Source organism: Osmia lignaria, chromosome 16, assembly GCF_051020975.1.
Source record: "Osmia lignaria lignaria isolate PbOS001 chromosome 16, iyOsmLign1, whole genome shotgun sequence".
Classification (NCBI taxonomy): Eukaryota; Metazoa; Arthropoda; class Insecta; order Hymenoptera; family Megachilidae; genus Osmia; species Osmia lignaria.
In genome coordinates, this window is record NC_135047.1 from 3,108,728 (window position 1) to 3,127,001 (window position 18,274).

The 18,274-nt window shown below is 29.0% G+C and overlaps 3 protein-coding genes across 9 annotated transcripts; 1 reads left to right on the plus strand and 2 right to left on the minus strand.

Annotated features, from left to right (window-relative positions):
- Nucleotides 1-363: 363 nt before the first annotated feature.
- Nucleotides 364-3,264, minus strand: LOC117600840 (uncharacterized). Of its 3 annotated transcripts, none has more exons than XM_034316767.2 (8): nt 2,887-3,264; nt 2,409-2,784; nt 2,172-2,325; nt 1,948-2,090; nt 1,683-1,879; nt 1,227-1,614; nt 925-1,170; nt 364-852 (listed from the first exon to the last, which is right to left on the minus strand). In XM_034316767.2, exons 1-8 carry the CDS (start codon nt 2,974-2,976, stop codon nt 425-427), a joined length of 2,022 nt encoding a protein of 673 aa, XP_034172658.1. In that variant the 5' UTR covers nt 2,977-3,264; the 3' UTR covers nt 364-424. The 3 variants fall into 3 exon arrangements, with proteins under 3 accessions (XP_034172658.1, XP_034172657.1, XP_034172659.1); XM_034316766.2 differs by having other exon boundaries at nt 364-855; XM_034316768.2 differs by having other exon boundaries at nt 364-855; nt 2,487-2,784; nt 2,887-3,260.
- Nucleotides 3,265-3,795: 531 nt separating this feature from the next.
- emb (exportin-1 emb) lies at nt 3,796-12,152 on the minus strand. 4 transcript variants are annotated; one of them, XM_076692957.1, is made up of 14 exons: nt 11,985-12,152; nt 10,715-10,945; nt 10,447-10,641; nt 10,033-10,383; nt 9,243-9,956; nt 8,933-9,167; nt 8,684-8,847; nt 8,467-8,601; nt 8,249-8,392; nt 8,027-8,173; nt 7,699-7,947; nt 7,374-7,623; nt 7,061-7,311; nt 3,796-6,991 (listed from the first exon to the last, which is right to left on the minus strand). In XM_076692957.1, exons 2-14 carry the CDS (start codon nt 10,910-10,912, stop codon nt 6,845-6,847), a joined length of 3,180 nt encoding a protein of 1,059 aa, XP_076549072.1. In that variant the 5' UTR covers nt 10,913-10,945; nt 11,985-12,152; the 3' UTR covers nt 3,796-6,844. The 4 variants fall into 4 exon arrangements, with proteins under 4 accessions (XP_076549072.1, XP_076549073.1, XP_034172935.1 ...); XM_076692958.1 differs by having other exon boundaries at nt 11,871-12,152; XM_034317044.2 differs by lacking the exon at nt 11,985-12,152 and adding an exon at nt 11,698-11,864 and having other exon boundaries at nt 10,715-10,941.
- Nucleotides 12,153-12,297: 145 nt separating this feature from the next.
- Nucleotides 12,298-18,213, plus strand: Rab3-GAP (Rab3 GTPase activating protein). 2 transcript variants are annotated; one of them, XM_034317042.2, is made up of 18 exons: nt 12,298-12,751; nt 12,819-12,926; nt 13,042-13,123; nt 13,222-13,348; nt 13,425-13,626; nt 13,705-14,032; nt 14,108-14,931; nt 15,003-15,386; nt 15,462-15,662; nt 15,736-16,123; nt 16,189-16,283; nt 16,348-16,593; nt 16,665-16,838; nt 16,919-17,100; nt 17,179-17,400; nt 17,478-17,765; nt 17,838-17,990; nt 18,061-18,213. In XM_034317042.2, exons 1-18 carry the CDS (start codon nt 12,667-12,669, stop codon nt 18,211-18,213), a joined length of 4,242 nt encoding a protein of 1,413 aa, XP_034172933.2. In that variant the 5' UTR covers nt 12,298-12,666. The 2 variants fall into 2 exon arrangements, with proteins under 2 accessions (XP_034172933.2, XP_034172934.2); XM_034317043.2 differs by lacking the exon at nt 12,298-12,751 and having other exon boundaries at nt 12,876-12,926; nt 13,212-13,348.
- Nucleotides 18,214-18,274: the final 61 nt, after the last annotated feature.

Here is an 18,274-nt window from a genome sequence, read left to right on the forward strand (position 1 = left end):
CTACAAAGCGGTGCAAACTATTCGTTAACTTACCGACTGCCGAAGGGTCGATTACCGACTGTCGGAAATTTAGTCGGTAATTCGTTGAGTAGTTTCCACCGCTTTTTTATAGATGGCGCAGTGGATGTATTTTAAGCGGTCTTCTCAAAATATAAGTTTGTCAAATAATTATTTTAATAAATTTTCTGTCTTGTTATAAATAATCTTTGAAATTTTTTTACATAAAATATTATTTTATGACTAAAATAAGAAATAAACATTAACTAGAACAAAATAATTTCTTAAATAATAATTAAAAGTATTTAAATTATTTTATTCATATTAGAAATCTCATAAATATGTACATAAATTAATAATAAAATATTAAGTAAGATATAAAATGTATTTCTTTTCATGTTACATTGCCAATTGTCATTTCTTATAATTATTCATTGTTATATTTTACACAATTGATTTTAGAACTTGGCGAACGATTATTGAGTTCGAGCAGTTTTTTATAACGGTCAACTAAATCACTGATTGAATGTCTCCTTCCTTTTTTTTCCTCAGTCTTTATAGGATTATTGTCATAATCATTATTAATTTCTACCTCCATTGTTTCACATATATCAAGTATATTGATTTTATTTTGGAAATCTTGTAGTACGTTTCCCGTTTCCGGTGTGTTTTCAAGCTTATTTTCTTTGACAGTTAATTTGTCAGGGGTAGCAAATTCTACATTGATATTACAAGGACTTTTTGCTGACGTGTCTAAACTGAGCTGTGATACATCATGCATTTCCTCAATTGCATTTACAATTGCAGTTGAATTTGCTTCTGAAGAACAGGGCATAGACATTATACTTAAATTTGCTGCTGAAAAACAAAATTTTTTAATTAGAAACAAGACATTCATGCTTAAAATATCTTACATCATTTACAAACCTCTTCTGTTACTTCTTTTTGTACGATTTGAAAATAATCGGGAATACTTTTTCGCTGGTTTTAAAGACGATAAATTTCTTCTAAATATTGTTTGCATATGTAAAGATGGGTTTTCATTATTTATAGTTGAAATCGTATCATCAAAATTAATTCGTGATACAAATAAATTTTCTCTTAACTTTGAAATATGTATTTCATGATTTTTTTTTAGACGTTCATATCGTGAAAATAGTGATTTGTGTACACCTGAAAGAAGTTTTTACATATATTTTTGATACTTTCATGAATAATAACAATCTTACCTTCTACTGGTGTAAGTTGCAATCGTTTCTGTAGGTCACATTCTTCATTAGTATAGTTGGTATCAAATTTTATAAGAGGAGATACCATTAAAAGTACATTGCTCATCATAGGTAATGCAGAATCGTCATAAACTTGTGATAAATCATTCTGATATAACATATCTTGTGATTCGGATAAGAGTTTTGCAATATCTGATACATATGTTTGAATAATATTAAATGCTGCTTTCATGTCTTCACAACTTGCCTCTACTTGTAATAAGTACTTTGATATATCCTCTGTATTTATTTTCAGTAGTTGATGTAATTGAGTTAAGAGAGAATTGAATAATACAATAAAGTTGTTTAATATTAACTTATCATTTTTATATGATTGAAATAGAAGACACTGGAATTGAAAATATTGTTGATTTGAATTCTTTATATGTTATGAATGAGCTATATAGTATTACTTACTTGTGTATCTATAGAAAATAATTCTGAAATTTCTGAGCAATTTATCTTTTGTATCTGTTTTGCATCTAACACTTTAACATTATTACTATTACTCAATACTATATTATTTACTTTAAAACCAAGCTGTTCTATACTTTTCAAAAGTGCATTTTTTTTCTGTATGCGGTTTATTCCATCAGTTATGTTCATTTGCCACACTGAAATTAACACATGATTATTATTATTAGATAGAAATAAAAATAAATATTAAAAATATGATACTAACTTTTTATCACTTCTTCATCATTTATATTGCTTAAGCATTTTTTAATTGTAGAATGAACAGGTGCTTCATTTAAAAGAGTTTCAATGAACTGTTCTCTTTCAAAAATTTCTGTTACAATATTAGATAATGTTTTCTTCTGTTCCCTGAAAAATAAAATGATAAAATTAGTTTATTAATTCAATTTTGTAAATACATGTATAAAACAAAACAAAAAAAACTGTTACTCTAAAATAGTTTTAGTTGCATTTTCCATTTCTGATAAATTTTTGTGATGATTAGAAATATTAAGCTTGGTTTTTAGATTAGTTTCTTGAATAAATTTTTTTGCTAAACATGGTTTGTTTCTTGCTTGTGGTGCAAACATAACACTGTAACTAGCTACAAAAAATAAAAAATCATACAATATTTTATATGTTATTATTTATTTAAGCATAGGAATTTATTGCAGTAAATGGGATTACTTTTAATAGTGGATTTAAAGTTTATTATAGCAACAAATAAGAAATAACATATAGAAGTTTTTACGGAAGATATCATACTTTCTCGTGCAATATATTTTCTTAGTACTACTTGAGATAATTTCCACATGATAATTGTAAATTTATTTCCACCAGCATGAATTAAGTGAGACATAAGTATGTTTGGGAAACCAATATCTGAGTTTTCCACTGATATACTTATTAAATAATTTTTAACACTGTTACGATATTTCACTTCAGTCTTTTTACAAATTATTGGCCATTCAATCAATTTCTTAAAACGCTCTGAATCGTATATTGTTAATAAATAATGGGAAACATGTATGAAGCCAGCTGTGTTAGGTTTATCAAACATTCCCTGTAAATAAAAAAAGTTTATAGCAAATAGATAGAATAATTTCAAAGAAACAAACAGATTTAAATGTATCTTGAGCATACTTAATTTTTATAAAAAATATACCTTTCGGAAATGTTTCTTGAATTCATCATTAGGTTGAATTACTTGAGACAATAATAATACATTACGATGAAAAGATGCGCTTACGGCCATTACCTTAATATCAAGTTAATAACAATTATATATGAAATTAGCTTATATTAATTAATGTATAAAAAAAACACTTTAACCAGTGGGTATCTCAATCATTTTATAACATCAATGTGAAAGAAATACAACTCTACGGTTATGTGAAAGTTTGAATTTTAAAGCCATTTGCTTACTATGCTATAGAGAGGACCAGTATCACATCAGATAGTGCCCTCTTTCTGCAAACGCTCAATTAATGATTAAACAATGTATTTTAAATTTTCATTTTATTTATTTATAATAATACACATTATTATGAATAAATGAATATAAAATACATAGCTTAACATTTTACTAGTAATTACATATGTATAATGTGCAATCAACTTCATCGATAATGAAGTTGTTTAAGAAAATTGTTTGTTCTCCATAAATAGATGTCACTTTATGTAATTTTCAAACGCATACATATAAAAATTACATTATTTGGAATGTAATTTATTTGAATTTATATTAAATAAACATTTTTTAATTTTATTCATTTCATATGTTTATTTTTATTTATTCCCTATGACTTAAGCTTATTTTAAGTTTATGTTTTGATATGTATTGTTCTTTAATATACATTAATTGATATTTTTATTATTTAAAAAAATAATATATGTAGAGATTACTTATTTTTAATTTATGGAAATTTTGAATTTTAATTATATGAAAAATTAAATTTCAAAAAACAGGAAACTATGTACTTATAGATAATGTATTTATAGAAAAAAGAAAAAATATGTTTTTACTGAAAATTTTGTAAATTATATATATATATAGATATATATATATATATTTTATCAAAGATACTGAGAATCATTATAGTGGCATTTTTTATTTTATTAGTAAGTGTTATTAAACTCTTTACATATTTCTGTCATTATAATGAATAACTGGTAGAACTCTTAACTTATACATCCACTCATTCAAACACCCATGACGGACCATTCTGTAACTATGTACTCAGTACTCACAACTATGTCACATGATCCTTGGCAACTTATAAGATTAATGTCATAATTCAACAGCTTACAGAATCTGTTTATTAATTTCTCTCCAGGTCAAATAAGATTAGAGGGAGAGCAAGAGATCTTTCCTTATAATCAATCATTCTATAAAAATTAACACAACTTGTATTGCAGCAATAAATATAAGTATTAAATTACTTCTATTTATTGTGCATCAATTAGAAGAAGTATATTGTGTTACTCATTCAAGTATTTTGACTACAATTTCAATACAGAACCTTGTTGCTTTGAAATTTAAGTAATAAATCTTTATAGTAATAAAATGTAGAATACTTTTTACATTTATGCAGCTCGATTTTTAACATTATTAATTTTTATTTTATATTATTATTAATTTGAAAAGAAAGGAATCTCTATCTTCTTTTTTCTCATTTGTTAGAAAACATGTTTTAAGTCACAGATCAATATACAACAACAAAAATATATCATTCTTGTGTCTTAGCTGTACTTGTTAACATCCAAAATCACTTACACTGTAGAAACTTGCTAAATTTAGGACTCTCGTATAACAAACGAATAGCTTATAAAACATTTAGTTGCAGCTTTATTTTAGATACGATTATTACTTCGATATCTTACGAATTTTAAGCACTTTCCTCATTACATGTAATTTTATCACATACAACTATGTATGACTAAATACATTCTGTAACTTATTACACCTATTCATACAAATAACTTCTTTTTGTGATAAAAATTTTATAAAGTTATTATGGATCGTTTGAAAATGATGTCGAATTTTTGTTTGTAACTGCTTGCAAATAAATACAGCTTACAAATAAAAAAAAAAAAAAGAAATCAAATTTCATTGATTTTCTTTTTAATTTTCTTTCATTGGAATTTTAGCGGCCTAGCTTGAGACCCGAGTCGCATAGTATCAAATGTAATGGCTTCAGGATTTCAAGCAGAGCTGCTGTTCAATTTACTCGTATGATACAAATAGTTGACATTTTATTAAAATGCAGTAATGGTATATGTACCTATTCAATCTTGTTGCGACACCTACTACTTTTCTTTTCCCATCCGCTTTAACAAAAGATCAATATCAGAAGTAAATATTTTCATAATAACAGTGCATATTATGTTAGAAATAGAAGCTTCAATAAATAATAAAAGTATCAAATTACATACTATAAGAAATCATTTTTCATTACCAAGCAGAACCAAGCAATTTACATTTCTTATGTTATATTTTCACACAAAATTTTCTTTTACGAATTTTATTTGGTAATGTTTTATCTATCTTTACAGTTTTTCTGTAGGTCATATACCACTGTTAGACATGTATTAAATTGTGTTACCATGTATCAAGATTATTTTGTGATTAATAGAATAAAGCACCTGCAGTATTCAGTATGATGGAGGCAAGCTCGAACGATAAGAAAATTTGCCCTTCAAATTTTTGTTAAATTTAAGAGCTATTTTGCAATATTTAATTGCTATAAAAGTAATAGAAATGCAATAGTACAAAATATAATTAGCCAAATTCTGTTAATTGTATCCCCAAAACTTTAAAATTCTTTTATATGCAAAGAATATGTTTTTTTTTATTATTCAATCTTAAATTCAAACAAATATGAAAATCACCTGACATTTTTAAATTGTATAAAAAATTAACAGTAGTTACATGTGTATTTTCAGGAAGTTGCTTTTTGTTGCATCATAAATCAAGTAAAGTAACGGTTTACAAAATGTAATAAATAAACACAAGAAATAAGATAAATATTTCTTGATCATTTAAGTATTAGAAATTCCCTGTCTCCCACAGAATACAATGTTCAAAATACGGATGATCTATTTTGATTATTAAGACATTTAGAAAAAAATAATAACGGGTTTCAATGTATTGAAAAATTTGTAATTTCGTTTCTTTAATTCATCTATATTTGTTAAATATGACAAAAATATAGACTGGTTTATCTATAAATATATAGAATTAGAGAAGTGAAATCTAAGTAAATGCTATGTGTGACATGTAGTTTTAATTTACAAAATTTTTCAGTGTCTTGCAGACAATATATATTTATATATCTATGTATCTATATATTTATATATAGCAATATTAATAATAGTATTATACAACTTTATGCAGATAAAAACACACATATACGTGTAACATCCTCTAAATTTGCTGAAGCAACACTATTTTATGCATAATGTGTTACACACCTGTTTTAAATTTATTTTGAAAAATAAGTTTAGTTATATTTTTAAATTTAGTACAAACGTGGATATTATGCATAATATTTTTTTAATAATTCAGTTATTCAATGATAATCGTATTATAATTTATACAATATTTTTAAATAACCAATATTGTAAACAGGACACAACTTGTATGAAAGATACAATATAAGAAAAAAAAAATCTAACAACTAAAAATATTAAAATACGAAATATATCCTTATTATATGTACTGCTATATATAACTTTTTTTGGGGTATCATAGACCTTTGTATTATATTCGCTTAGTAAAAAATATTAATTACCTGCATTAAATAGCAATGTACAAAGGTTCCCTTTATTACATAAAATAGTATTGTCCAGCACGTTTTTACCTGTTACTTATAACAGAAGTTTCAATTCTTTTAAAACTGTATAACAGACAAACAATCACCACGTTTCGGGCTTACCTCCTTAACAAGAATGTTATACTGTGAACTTGGTTTTAAAAAGTATGTAATGCATATCCATTTTGATGATTGTTGTGGTACATGTTGTGGGGAAAGTTGCAGATCAAAGGATACAATAGTCTCAGTAACAGAATGTTTCTTATTTAGATTTACAGGAAGCAGCAGGTAACAATGATGACTGGTAATTCAGTCCTGCATTTCATCTGGTATTTCATGAGGATTAAGTATTCCTGGAACTGATATTTTCTTTCGCCATTTCTCTTCTTGAGCGAATCGTAATGCGGTTTCTCGCTCTTCTAAATACAAATCTGAATCATCTTCACCAGTATATTCCTTTACAAAAACATTTAATATCAATAAAATAATGTATAATGTATAACGTATAATGTTACAAAAACTTACTCTAATTTGAACCAGGAAATCTCTAAGATGTTCCTTGAATGCTGGTATATTCTGATTAAGATTAAATAATCCTTGCACGGTTATTTTAATCTGATTATCTGTTAAATGTGGAAATGCTGCTTTAAGCAATCTTGCGACAAATTCTTGAACGTACAACGTGTTATCTGGTACAGGTCCTAAAGGTACTTGAATTCGCCCAAGTTCGACCAATGAAAACATGTATGCCAGAATTGTAGCATGCATATTAAGACCTATATAGATATTATAAAAAATTAATTACATAAAAGCAATAAAAGAAATGTTATACATTTACCTGCTATATGTGATGTGTCTGTAACTACACTGAATATGTGTTGAAGAATATCTGTGAAATATGTTTGATAAAAACTTTGCGCTGCTTCCTCATTTTCAATATTCTGTAGAAGCTGATACAGTATTAGTAACCCTGTATCTGCAACGTTTCTCATTGTATGTTTGAAAGCCCAAATTATTGAATCAAGAACAAGTTTAAATTGTGCTGGTGGAATTGAAAGAAATGCAGGGAAACAGTAAACATTCACTGCCTGCAGCAAAGAAGCGTTCAAAATATTACAATGTGTATTATAATAAACATACAACTAATGTTATATATAAATTACCTGTAAAAGTAGAAAGAAATTCGTTCTGTGCTCTGGGAATTCTTCAAAATCTTTATTTATCATTTCTAGAGTACACTCAAACACAGCATCGAATATTTTCGGTACTTCACTGGTGATGTTACCCTCTAATCTGTTTACAATAGTGGCCATAGCACTTAGCACCTCTGGTTCTCGAGCACAATGAACGTTTGTTTTTTGATAGTCCAATAATACAGCGTCCAATAATGGTGGTATGAAGTTTTCCAAGACCTGCAAAATGTATGAAACAAACAAAAATTATTCTAAAAGTATCGCATATCATTCTATACATAAAACGAGAATTTCATACCATTTGATGATCGGGTGTTCTGCTAACCCAATCGGAGATCAGTTTTAGTGTTTCTTTTTTGACTACTCGCATACTTTTAATTAAAGATTGTTCCATCACTATTTCACCATTTAAAGCTATTGCAGCACTTATATTTTCACTCATAACCTAAAAATGAAACTTATAAACTAGTAAATTTCGTCTTTTTGTAATATTAAATAAATTACCTAATGAATAATGTACCTTATAAACGTTCAACATATCTAAATATATTCTTCCTAATTGTATCACGTACGGATGCCCGAGAGCTTTGCAAGCTCTTACATTTGTTTTTAAAATACTAGCAAGTTGTTTTACAGCTTCTTGATCTTTTAATACATCTACATTCTAAAAACAAAATACATTATTTGAAGTACATTAAAACATGCATTTCAAAGTACTTTAGATCACATATTACTTACTTTAGATGCTTGACTTATTATATCATCCCAAACTTGATTTGGTAAAAGCATATATTTTTCTATTAATTGCTCTTGAACTACTGTATCTGTCTGTGCACTTATCATGTATCCAACCGCTTCATAAAAAGTATGTACCTATATTATTAATAAAAGTAAATGTTAAGCCATTGAAATTATTTATACATATACATAATGCACAGCACATCATTTATCTTACCTGCTGTGTTTGAAGGTCGCAAATGATACTACTAATAGTGGAAAGAATTTCTTCAATGAATGGTACTGCTTCACCTATTTGTACTGTAACAAAATGTCGCCTACATTTCAATGCAATTTTTATGAATGTGTCACAGGCCATATCTTGTACACCATCATGGGTTTCTGTAATAAATTTTTATCAATTATTTAAAACATATTCCTAAAACATAACTCCTAGTATACATAATCTGTCATATAATATTCTTACCGTGCATAAATTCAAAGAGTTTATTTACAACAGTCTTTAAAAATTTCCAGTGTGCTCTAAGAAATCTTGGATATTGTCCAACTACATACATAATATTGCTAGCAATAATAGCTTTGTTATCTTTGCCTTTTTTCTGCTCACAAAGACCTAACAGGTCTTTGATTACCGTTACTAAAAATCGTTTCTCATCTTCTTCATGCATTGCACCAGAAATACTACCTATTGCCCAGCATAACTAATGAAAGAATTATAACTGTTAGTAAAAGGATATTCTTTATTAAGAATTTTATAACGTCTCCAAAGTATTTACCGCATTGAGATTCTTCCATGACCATTCTGATCCATTAACTTGATTTTGCAGTTTCTCTGTCATTATTCTTTCTGTATCCATATAGTCAAGATGAGTAAGATACACGAGAGTTTCTCTCATATTTTTATACAAATTAATAGAATCAGTGTCCTTCATAAATTCTCTGACAACTTCTCCATTCTCATTTTCTACAATAAGGACTTCTTCCGGCTTAGCCATTCTGCTAATCATAATGTACCGCACTTTCGTTAAAACTGAACAATAGAATAATCTTCTGGGTGGAATTGTCATGCTTTTAAACAACGGCGACGGAGCCACCAAAGGACTTCCACTATATAAATCCATTGCCAATGCATTCCAATACTCCAAACAAATTTTGAATATTTCAACCTCTTCAACTTCAGAGATTAAAACAAGGTAGTGCAATGCTTTGAGTAGCATATCATTCAATTGCTTTGTCTCTATAAACTGACCGTGTTCTTTCAAATATGTGCAAAGAAATATAGCTAGGTTTTGAATAAAATTTTGCTCTTGATCTTGACCAGTTGCATATGCCTCACGTATATTGGTATCAAGTGGTAGAATTTGTTCTAATTGTCTCATTACATGAACAAATAACATTACAAACATATCATTATAAGTTGATACTGTGACACCAGCAATTTCAGTCAAACATTTTAGTGTGATATTTCTAAATATTGGTACATTCAAGAACTGCAACAAATAAAGAAAGTTAAACGCAATTAGAAGTTTGATGTTAGAAGTATTACTTAAAATTTTTTTTAATTACCTTGAATACTAGTGTACTTATCAATTCTGTTTCAAAAATATATCCAAGGGGAATCCAATTTAAAAACCTTAAAAGAGTTTCTAGTGTTACTGCTACTAAGGGAACATTTTGTGAATTATCCAATACAAACTGACAGAGTTGAAATATTTGTGAGAATTCACTACACATTGTATCTTTTAAATGTTTTGCTTTTGTTTGTGTCATTTGTCCACTAGAAAAATCAAATACTTCTTCTGACAATAATTTCAAAATAGCCATGTTATTCTGACAAAGACTTTCGTTTGTTTTACTTGCTCCAACAATGTCACCAATAAAGGATTCCCAGTTTTTTGGCCATTCTCGTTTTAACACCTAAAATATAGAAAATATGTTTAGTGAAAGTACTAAATGATGTAACTTCTTTAATTAACTTACCTGAACTAAAATCATATTAAGTTTATTGAGATAAACTTTAGAAGCCTCCATTGTTTCAGGATCACTGCTTGTTTTTATAATAAGGCCTACAATGTACTTTTTTATACCCTCACACTGATTTCGTGGTAATACTTTCCACCGTGTCTTTATTACTTGTTCCAATATTTGTAAAGCATAATACTTTGTTTGTTGGTTCTATAAATGTTGATATGTAAATAAAATAGTTCTATTAAATTCATAAAAAATAATTATAAATAAAATTGTTAACCTGTGAATATTCTAGAATAGTATCTACACGTGTCCATGCATTTGGATGTTCCTTAAGTGTGGTTAATACTTCTTGTGCAACTCTTTGTTGCTCACCTATCCCAGTATACATACAACCTACTATGTTATCAAGAAGTGTTATATCAAGCTTTTGATTAAAATCCAAAAGCTTTGATGCTTGTTCTGCTAATGTTGCCATTATTATAAGTTATCCAGTTTTCATACACTCTATCTGAAAACAATTAAATTTTATAAAATTGATTAAGCCATTAGAATTAAGTAAATAACGTACAATATCATAGGCACAAATATTACAACGGTCTACATTTGAAAAGGAGACTAATTTATTCCTCAAATATATAAACAGTTAAAAAGTAATATAATGTAATATAAAGATGTGATCATATATATATAAATACACTTAATTGTTTGTGTACCGATAAACAATGTATACTATAAACATTGTCTTTTTAAAATTATTTCATTATTTTTAATAAAACATGTGTCTTACATTGTTACAGTTTAACTAGAAGAATGTAAAAAATTCAGAGTAGACAATAGTCTGCTTAATACTGTTTTGCTTTTAATAAAAATCATTCGTTTTTGCTTGTAACCAAGTAAAAAATATTTAAAAAATAAAGCGCGATATATGTAATGGAACTAACTAAACAGAAGCAATAATAAACTACGAAATCACTGTTAACATGTAGCGAGGGAGGTCACCGCACTGCGACCGCTCGACCTAACCTACATTTGACAATCGCAAATAAGGTTATGTGGAAGTTTATTGTGCGCAATGTTTATAAATCAAGTATAAAAAGTACTTCACTTGATGCATATAATCAAGCACAATTGGAAAGTGATAGATGTTCATAATATTAATAATAGAACACTGAAATTTGTAGATTTTTGTTGTCCGGGCGCACTTTATTCATTGCGTCGTTGTTCAACGAATAAAGTAACATAAGCGACGTATGAACATACCGCATTAACTCCAACAAGTAGATTCTCACTTCGTAGGTAAAAAACACACGTTTCACACTAGCAATCACAATCTCTCGTAATAAATCACAATCAGAAAAAGGCCAAACACACAACCGCTGATTCCCGCGCGCGACCAATTTCGTTCCTCGTTTCACACACTCACTGTTCCTCACCGTCTCTTTCTCTCTCTATCTTTCTCACGTTCTCTCGCTCGTTTCTCCTGTCTCTGCTTCGTTTACGACGATCGTCAGTGAAGAGAGCTCCACTTGTAAATGCGTGATACCCACCGAGGCCGTTCTTCGTCGTAACTTTGTTTTTTAAATCTCATAAGAATTTAGTATTTTTCTCTTCACTTTTCACAAGAAATGAGAAAAAATAGGAGCGTTACGTCGCCCTTAAATCCAACCTACAGATTTTCGAAAATAATAACAAAATGGCTGAACACATTACGCGGACCATTGCGGAGAGACGGATGTTTCTATTGGTTCCAACCGTCTATTTCATCCAATCAGGAAATTTCTAGCGACTGTTTCCAAACGTCACAAATTACGTCACGTGATGTCATGCAACACGTGTTCTCCATTTTGACTTGGAATTTACTTAACGTTTCATAGAAATAAATATTGCATATTTATATTTTTATCTTTGTTTAGCGTTGTCAATTCATACAATCATTTACACATTTCCCCTTTACTACTAATTTATATTACATTATTACTGTAATGAGAGTAATGACGTGTTTACTAATGTTTATTTGTCATTAAGTACGAATACTGAAACGAAGAATCTCTGTGATTACTACCCTACTTACAAGCATATGACAGTTTGTGAAACTATTATCTTTTTGTTATATGTGTATGTATACGTTAGAATGTCGATAGTTCAACCAGCTGAGCAGCACTTGCATATGATGTCAAAGTAAAAATTACATGCCGTTGAAAATTAGTATATTTATATAATTGATCAGATATGTCTTGTCAAATAAAAGGAATTGCAAATTTAACTAATACAAATAATATCAAGGAGTTACTTTTTGGAGATTCTACCACAAAGTGTAAGACATTGTCTCTTTAGTTTATTATGTTAAGGAACAATAAACATTAATATTGGTGTTTTTTTAGTTGACATTCCACAAAATGAGTTGCCACTTCAGGATTGTTTCATATCATTATCATCGACTGGAGATGTTCTTACTATGGCATATAATACAAAGATGATTATATTAATTTGTATGTATTATTTTACATGTCTTTATACATTTATGATGTAATGGGATTTTTTATTTTTATGAGAAATGGTAAGAATTAAGCTTGCATTAATATTACTGCTATAATTTTATAACAGCAAGGTGGGATTCTTTAGAAGTGGAGGAGACAAAGAACAAATTTCATATGATATGGTATGGTGAAATAACAAAAGAACCAAAGTGAGTATTTATTGCAGTAATATTATGTTAAATTTGATGTTATTTTAATGCTATGAATTTCTTTGAAAATATGTCCATATATTGAAAGTGTTTTTTAGTGAATGGATAACATCTGTAATATGTTTGCCTTTATTATCATTGGGGAAAGTTAGCAGTGGCACTAATCCAGATTGGACATGTATTATAGTTGGCTTTAATACCGGTTATGTTAGATTTTATACTGAAGTAGGTATATTTTGCAATTGTGATACACTTGTGTTAAGACAAACCAATAATTATCAAATGTATTTATATTATTTAGACAGGTGCATTATTATTAGGAGAGCAACTACATAGTGAGCCAGTAGTAGGATTAAAATGTCAATCATTTCGTTCACCTAAACATGCAGGTGATGCTGGTTTAGCTGAAGAAGTACATATAACTTACAATACTGTTGTATGTGTCTTACAAGGTTTCTCTTTGTTTTCAACATTAAGAGCTTGTAGAAATCATTTAGCTAGAGGTATAATAATAAATGAGTATCATACAAATTTACGACTATATTATGCGCAGTTACTGAATAATGTTCTTTTTGTTACAGTACAAGCAAATTGTGATGATTTACCACCAGTTACGAATTTATCATATAAGAAGTGGGGCTATAAAAGTCAGGATATTGTCAATGATTCAGAAGTGATTGGCACTACTTCTGTGAATAGTTTTGATCATTTAATGATAGCTTCTATTTGTGGTGGATATAACGCATCTTACAGATCTAGTGCTCCTCAACATAATTTGGTTATTGCAACGGGTAAACGACCGTTCGTTGGTTTTCACTATGCATTAGAAGGTGGTTCAGCACCGGTGCTATCGGATGTTGCAATCGCAATGGCCAACAAGTTAGCGAATGCTATAGGAACCGCTGTTCCGTGAGTACTGCGTAATCATTCTCACAATTAATGCAACAGGCACTGAAATATAGAGCATTCTTTTTATTTGTTTAGTTGGCTTCCTCTTAATTGGGGCAACTCGAAACATCAACCATCCCTTGAAATGGCGAAGACTAATGTTCATGAACCAGTTGAGCCAATGACTTGTAGGTTTGGTTTGAGCGATATAACTCGAGAGGGTTACTCGATAGTATCTAGCCCGAATAAAATGTTATCCGTGATATTAGATGCAATGGGTAGAGTGATATTAGTAGATAATAGATGTGGTATAGCGATTAGAATGTGGAAGGGTTACCGGGATGCTCAATGTGGATGGATTGAAGTAGAGGAAGAAAAACACCCCGGAATGCGCAAGGAGTTCAATAAATTTAAACAAACATCACAGTTACGTTCAGCACTATTCTTAGTTATTTATGCTCCGAAAAAGGGGGTAATAGATATTTGGAGCACTCAACAAGGCCCTAAGATTACTACATTTACAGCAAGTAAACACGGGCGACTACTATATATCAATTATGGACTTTTTGGAATAAACGATAATGTATATCTATCAAAAAATAAACCACAATATTCTTGCGTTTTTATGGATCCGCTTGGGGGATTAAAAGAAATAACAGTTCCATTTCATTTTGCTCTTAATAATAAAAGTGGGAAAAAGGCTCGTGATATACATTTGCTTAAGAAATTAAAAACGTTCTTACGAGAAGAAGAATTCGATGACGAGAAATTAGTGTCAGAAATTGAGAATATGTGTTCCGATTTAAAAACTAATGAAATTAGAATACAAACAATAGAAATGTTAATGTCGAATAAAAATATTATACCTGATGCTTTGCTTGTAGCAGCAAATTGTTTCATTAAAAAATTAAACGAATACGGTATGTATGCGCAACATTTTTGTGTAAATATAAGTTTAAGTAATAATAAATATATCAGTTGTACATTGCAGACAAAGAAGAGATGGAACCTACAGCTAAAACAGTTTACTTATTATCATCACAGTTGCAACAAGTCATTCAATTTTATAAACATATTAAACTTCAGTTTGATGCTTCGATATATGACAGTAGTACCGTTAGTGATAATGATAATGATTTGAACAATAGAGACTTAGCCGCTATTTTACTAACGTCTGAAAAAGAAGTGAATAGAATTTTCGAATTGTTTAACTCGGTGAATAGTTTTAAATGTTCTAATGTTAAAACAGAAAATAAAGTAAAATTCAAAGAAGATAATAAACTTTTCTTGGACTTTTTGTCATGTTTTGAATTTGGAGCTTCGGGATTGATAGATATGAAAAAAGGCATAGAAACAGAAAGGAAATATCAAATTTGTGAGTGATTTGATTTTTGTGATATAAATCACATTCATTAAGATTACAAGTAAAATTTTTGTTTTTAATTTCTAGCTCAGTTAATGTATCACGGATGTATGCATTTGAATGACAACATTGCAACATGGAAAGAAGCTGCTACAAGCAGTAATATACAGCCATTTGTTTTAATGGAATTAGCTTTAATTTACTGGCTTAATCAGGAAAAGCATACATATTTAAGGGATGAATTAAAACAGTTTACACAACTCGTAATTGCAATTTGTTCAATAACCAGTACGTTTCCAATTTGTTTCTGTATAATTAACATGATTCTTTGATTTCGTAATATGATTTTTATTGTTCACAGATATCGAAAAAATATGTGCAGAAAATAATGAAACATCTCTATGGTGGAAAAATGTTCGTAATATTCTTTCGGAATCAATGAATCCATTTAATTCACTTTGTGCTGCTGTAATGTGCAGGGCTGTTGCTATGTGTTTAGAGAAGTATAAAGAAAAATGTATCAGTAAAACTCAAGATGATAATGGTAATGAGGAGAAAGAAGATATCAAAGATGAAACTGATTTAGACGAAGTAAATCGATTAAAAGATTCTATTATGAGTAATTTGAAGGTGGATGACGATATATATAATTTAACAAACGAGTGGGAAAATGTTACTAATGATAGTTGTCAATTCACGTTGCTTATTGGTAATCTTGAGGATATTACAATTTTAGATGCTATTGTAAGGTAACTAGCAATAAAATTTACTACTAATCAACATCTTTACAATTACTATAATATTGTAATTTTAGCCAGCAGCCTCTATCAGATACAACAACACAGTTTCTTGCATTGCCATTTACAAAATTTAATATTTCTTTAAGCTCAGTTCTCTCAAAGGGAAAAGGTATGTATAATTTGATTTTAACTAATATTATATTTTCATGTAATATAATTATTATTGTATTTAGGTTCTGTGTCAGAAATTGTTGCAAAATGGATTGTTTCTACTGGTATTGACCCAGCTCTACTAGTAGATACAACGGACACCGAGTTTGATCAGATGAAATTAACAAATAATTCTTTTGATAGATTAAATATGTCAGATGAAACTAGTAGTGCTGATTTGAAACAAGATTCAGAAACGTCAATCTCAGTACCTATTGAAACCGAAAAGGAAGTGAAAACTGACACAACTGCTTGTACATGCATTTTAGGTAAATGCTTATACATATTTTTAATCTTTTTTAATTGAAATATTACATTACCTTGTTTTCCAAATTTTCAGAAAGGATTAAATTATTGAAACGTCATTTTCCATATAGTTTGACAAGTAGTGTTCTATTAGCGAATGTGTGTTGGGAATTTGCAATGTCATGGAATAAGGACATTTCGCAACTAAACTCTCTCGAAGCTGCGTTATCCGTTTTACAACAAATACCACTGAAACACATGAAACATGGTAAATGATTTAGTAATTGTTATTATTAAATATGTCTTTTCCTTTTACCTCGTGTATATGAAATATTAATTTTTGTAAAGGTGTATGTTGTCTCTTATGGTCAGTTCATGTAAAAAAGCGAATGGAATCAGTTGCAAAATTAATTAACAAGCTTGGGAAATTACCAAAGGAGAGGTTGTGTTTACAGGAGATTGGTTTATCCGATGTACAAACAATTACATTTTTACAAAACTGTGTTGCATTTTTAGAAATATTTGTTGATGTGAGTTTATCATAAATAAATATTTTGTGTAACGTAAAATTAGTTAAAATTATATGAACATGTTTTATATTGGTTTAGTCTGAAGTACTTGAAGCAGGTGAAAATACTATAATTAAGACAGAGGAATTATGGGAGGGATGTAATTCTGGTCCACAACCATTTGCAGCATTAGCTATTTTTCAAACACCTGCTTGGTATGATTTAATAATGTTACATGTACAGTTAGCTAACGTCTTGTACATGATGGCACATTTTAATTTAAAAGTAACAAAACCATTGAATAATCTGTTTGAATCTGTGGTAAGTAAACTATTATATTAGGTACATGTTTGTCCTATTTATTGTTTGTACAAACGTGTTTAATTTCGACTGTATAGGTGCAACCATATTTTTTTCAAACAATGACAGATAAAGTAATGCTTACATGGTATAGAGATGACAAAAGAGATAATTTAAGAACAGAATTTTTATGTCGAGTTATTTCTGCGTCAATGGATTTTATTCACCAAGAAATAGTAGATGGTAACATAAGTTCCACTCAAGCTATTCAATGGATGAGTAAATGTCAAACATTAGCATCTATTTGGAAAATTAACAATGATCAATTAAGGATACATCAAGTTTGTCAATTATACGTGAACGGTTTTGACCGATTAGCGGATGAGGTGCGCTAATGAAATTTAATTATGTATCATTATATAGCGGATAATTATTTTATATTTAACATTCCCAAATAGGTTGTTGCAGCTGTAAATGATACCGAGAGATTAGCAGCTGATCTTTTGCCAATAGCTGGAAGACGAATGATGGCATATCTTTCAAAAACTCCTGATCTATTAGAGGAAGTTTCCCGTATAAGTCCTACGCTAACTAAATATCTAGAAAGTTTAGTAAGTATTGTGCTATATCAAATTCATTTTCTGAATAATCTTCAGGCTTATTAATACATAATCTTTGTAGAATGTAACCGAGGTGATTTGTACAAATTGTTCAAACGATGATACTGTTGAATTAATACGAAGAGTTTCTAGACATTTGCCCGAAGACCATTCTGAATATCGTCTTGCGCAGTTGATGTTAGATGCGACGTTTATTTATGAGGGTACAACATGATATTCGAACATGTACCATTAATATGTAGTAGAGAATAAGTTCAATAAATTTGTTTGTGCTT

Bases quoted from the DNA above. Each gene is read 5' to 3' on its own strand.
- LOC117600840 (XM_034316766.2), bottom strand. From the start codon at position 2,976: ATGGCCGTAAGCGCATCTTTTCATCGTAATGTATTATTATTGTCTCAA. The intron at 2,785-2,886 runs GTATATTTTTTA...TTTTATTTACAG, and splicing joins TCAAGAAACATTTCCGAAAG to GGAATGTTTGATAAACCTAA. The intron at 1,171-1,226 runs GTAAGATTGTTA...AACTTCTTTCAG, and splicing joins GCAACTTACACCAGTAGAAG to GTGTACACAAATCACTATTT.
- Rab3-GAP (XM_034317042.2), top strand. From the start codon at position 12,667: ATGTCTTGTCAAATAAAAGGAATTGCAAATTTAACTAATACAAATAAT. The intron at 12,752-12,818 runs GTAAGACATTGT...GTGTTTTTTTAG, and splicing joins TGGAGATTCTACCACAAAGT to TTGACATTCCACAAAATGAG. The intron at 13,124-13,221 runs GTGAGTATTTAT...AGTGTTTTTTAG, and splicing joins GAAATAACAAAAGAACCAAA to TGAATGGATAACATCTGTAA.
- emb (XM_076692957.1), bottom strand. From the start codon at position 10,912: ATGGCAACATTAGCAGAACAAGCATCAAAGCTTTTGGATTTTAATCAA. The intron at 7,624-7,698 runs GTAATTTATATA...TCTTTGCTGCAG, and splicing joins ATTTCTTTCTACTTTTACAG to GCAGTGAATGTTTACTGTTT. The intron at 7,312-7,373 runs GTAAATGTATAA...ATATCTATATAG, and splicing joins AGACACATCACATATAGCAG to GTCTTAATATGCATGCTACA.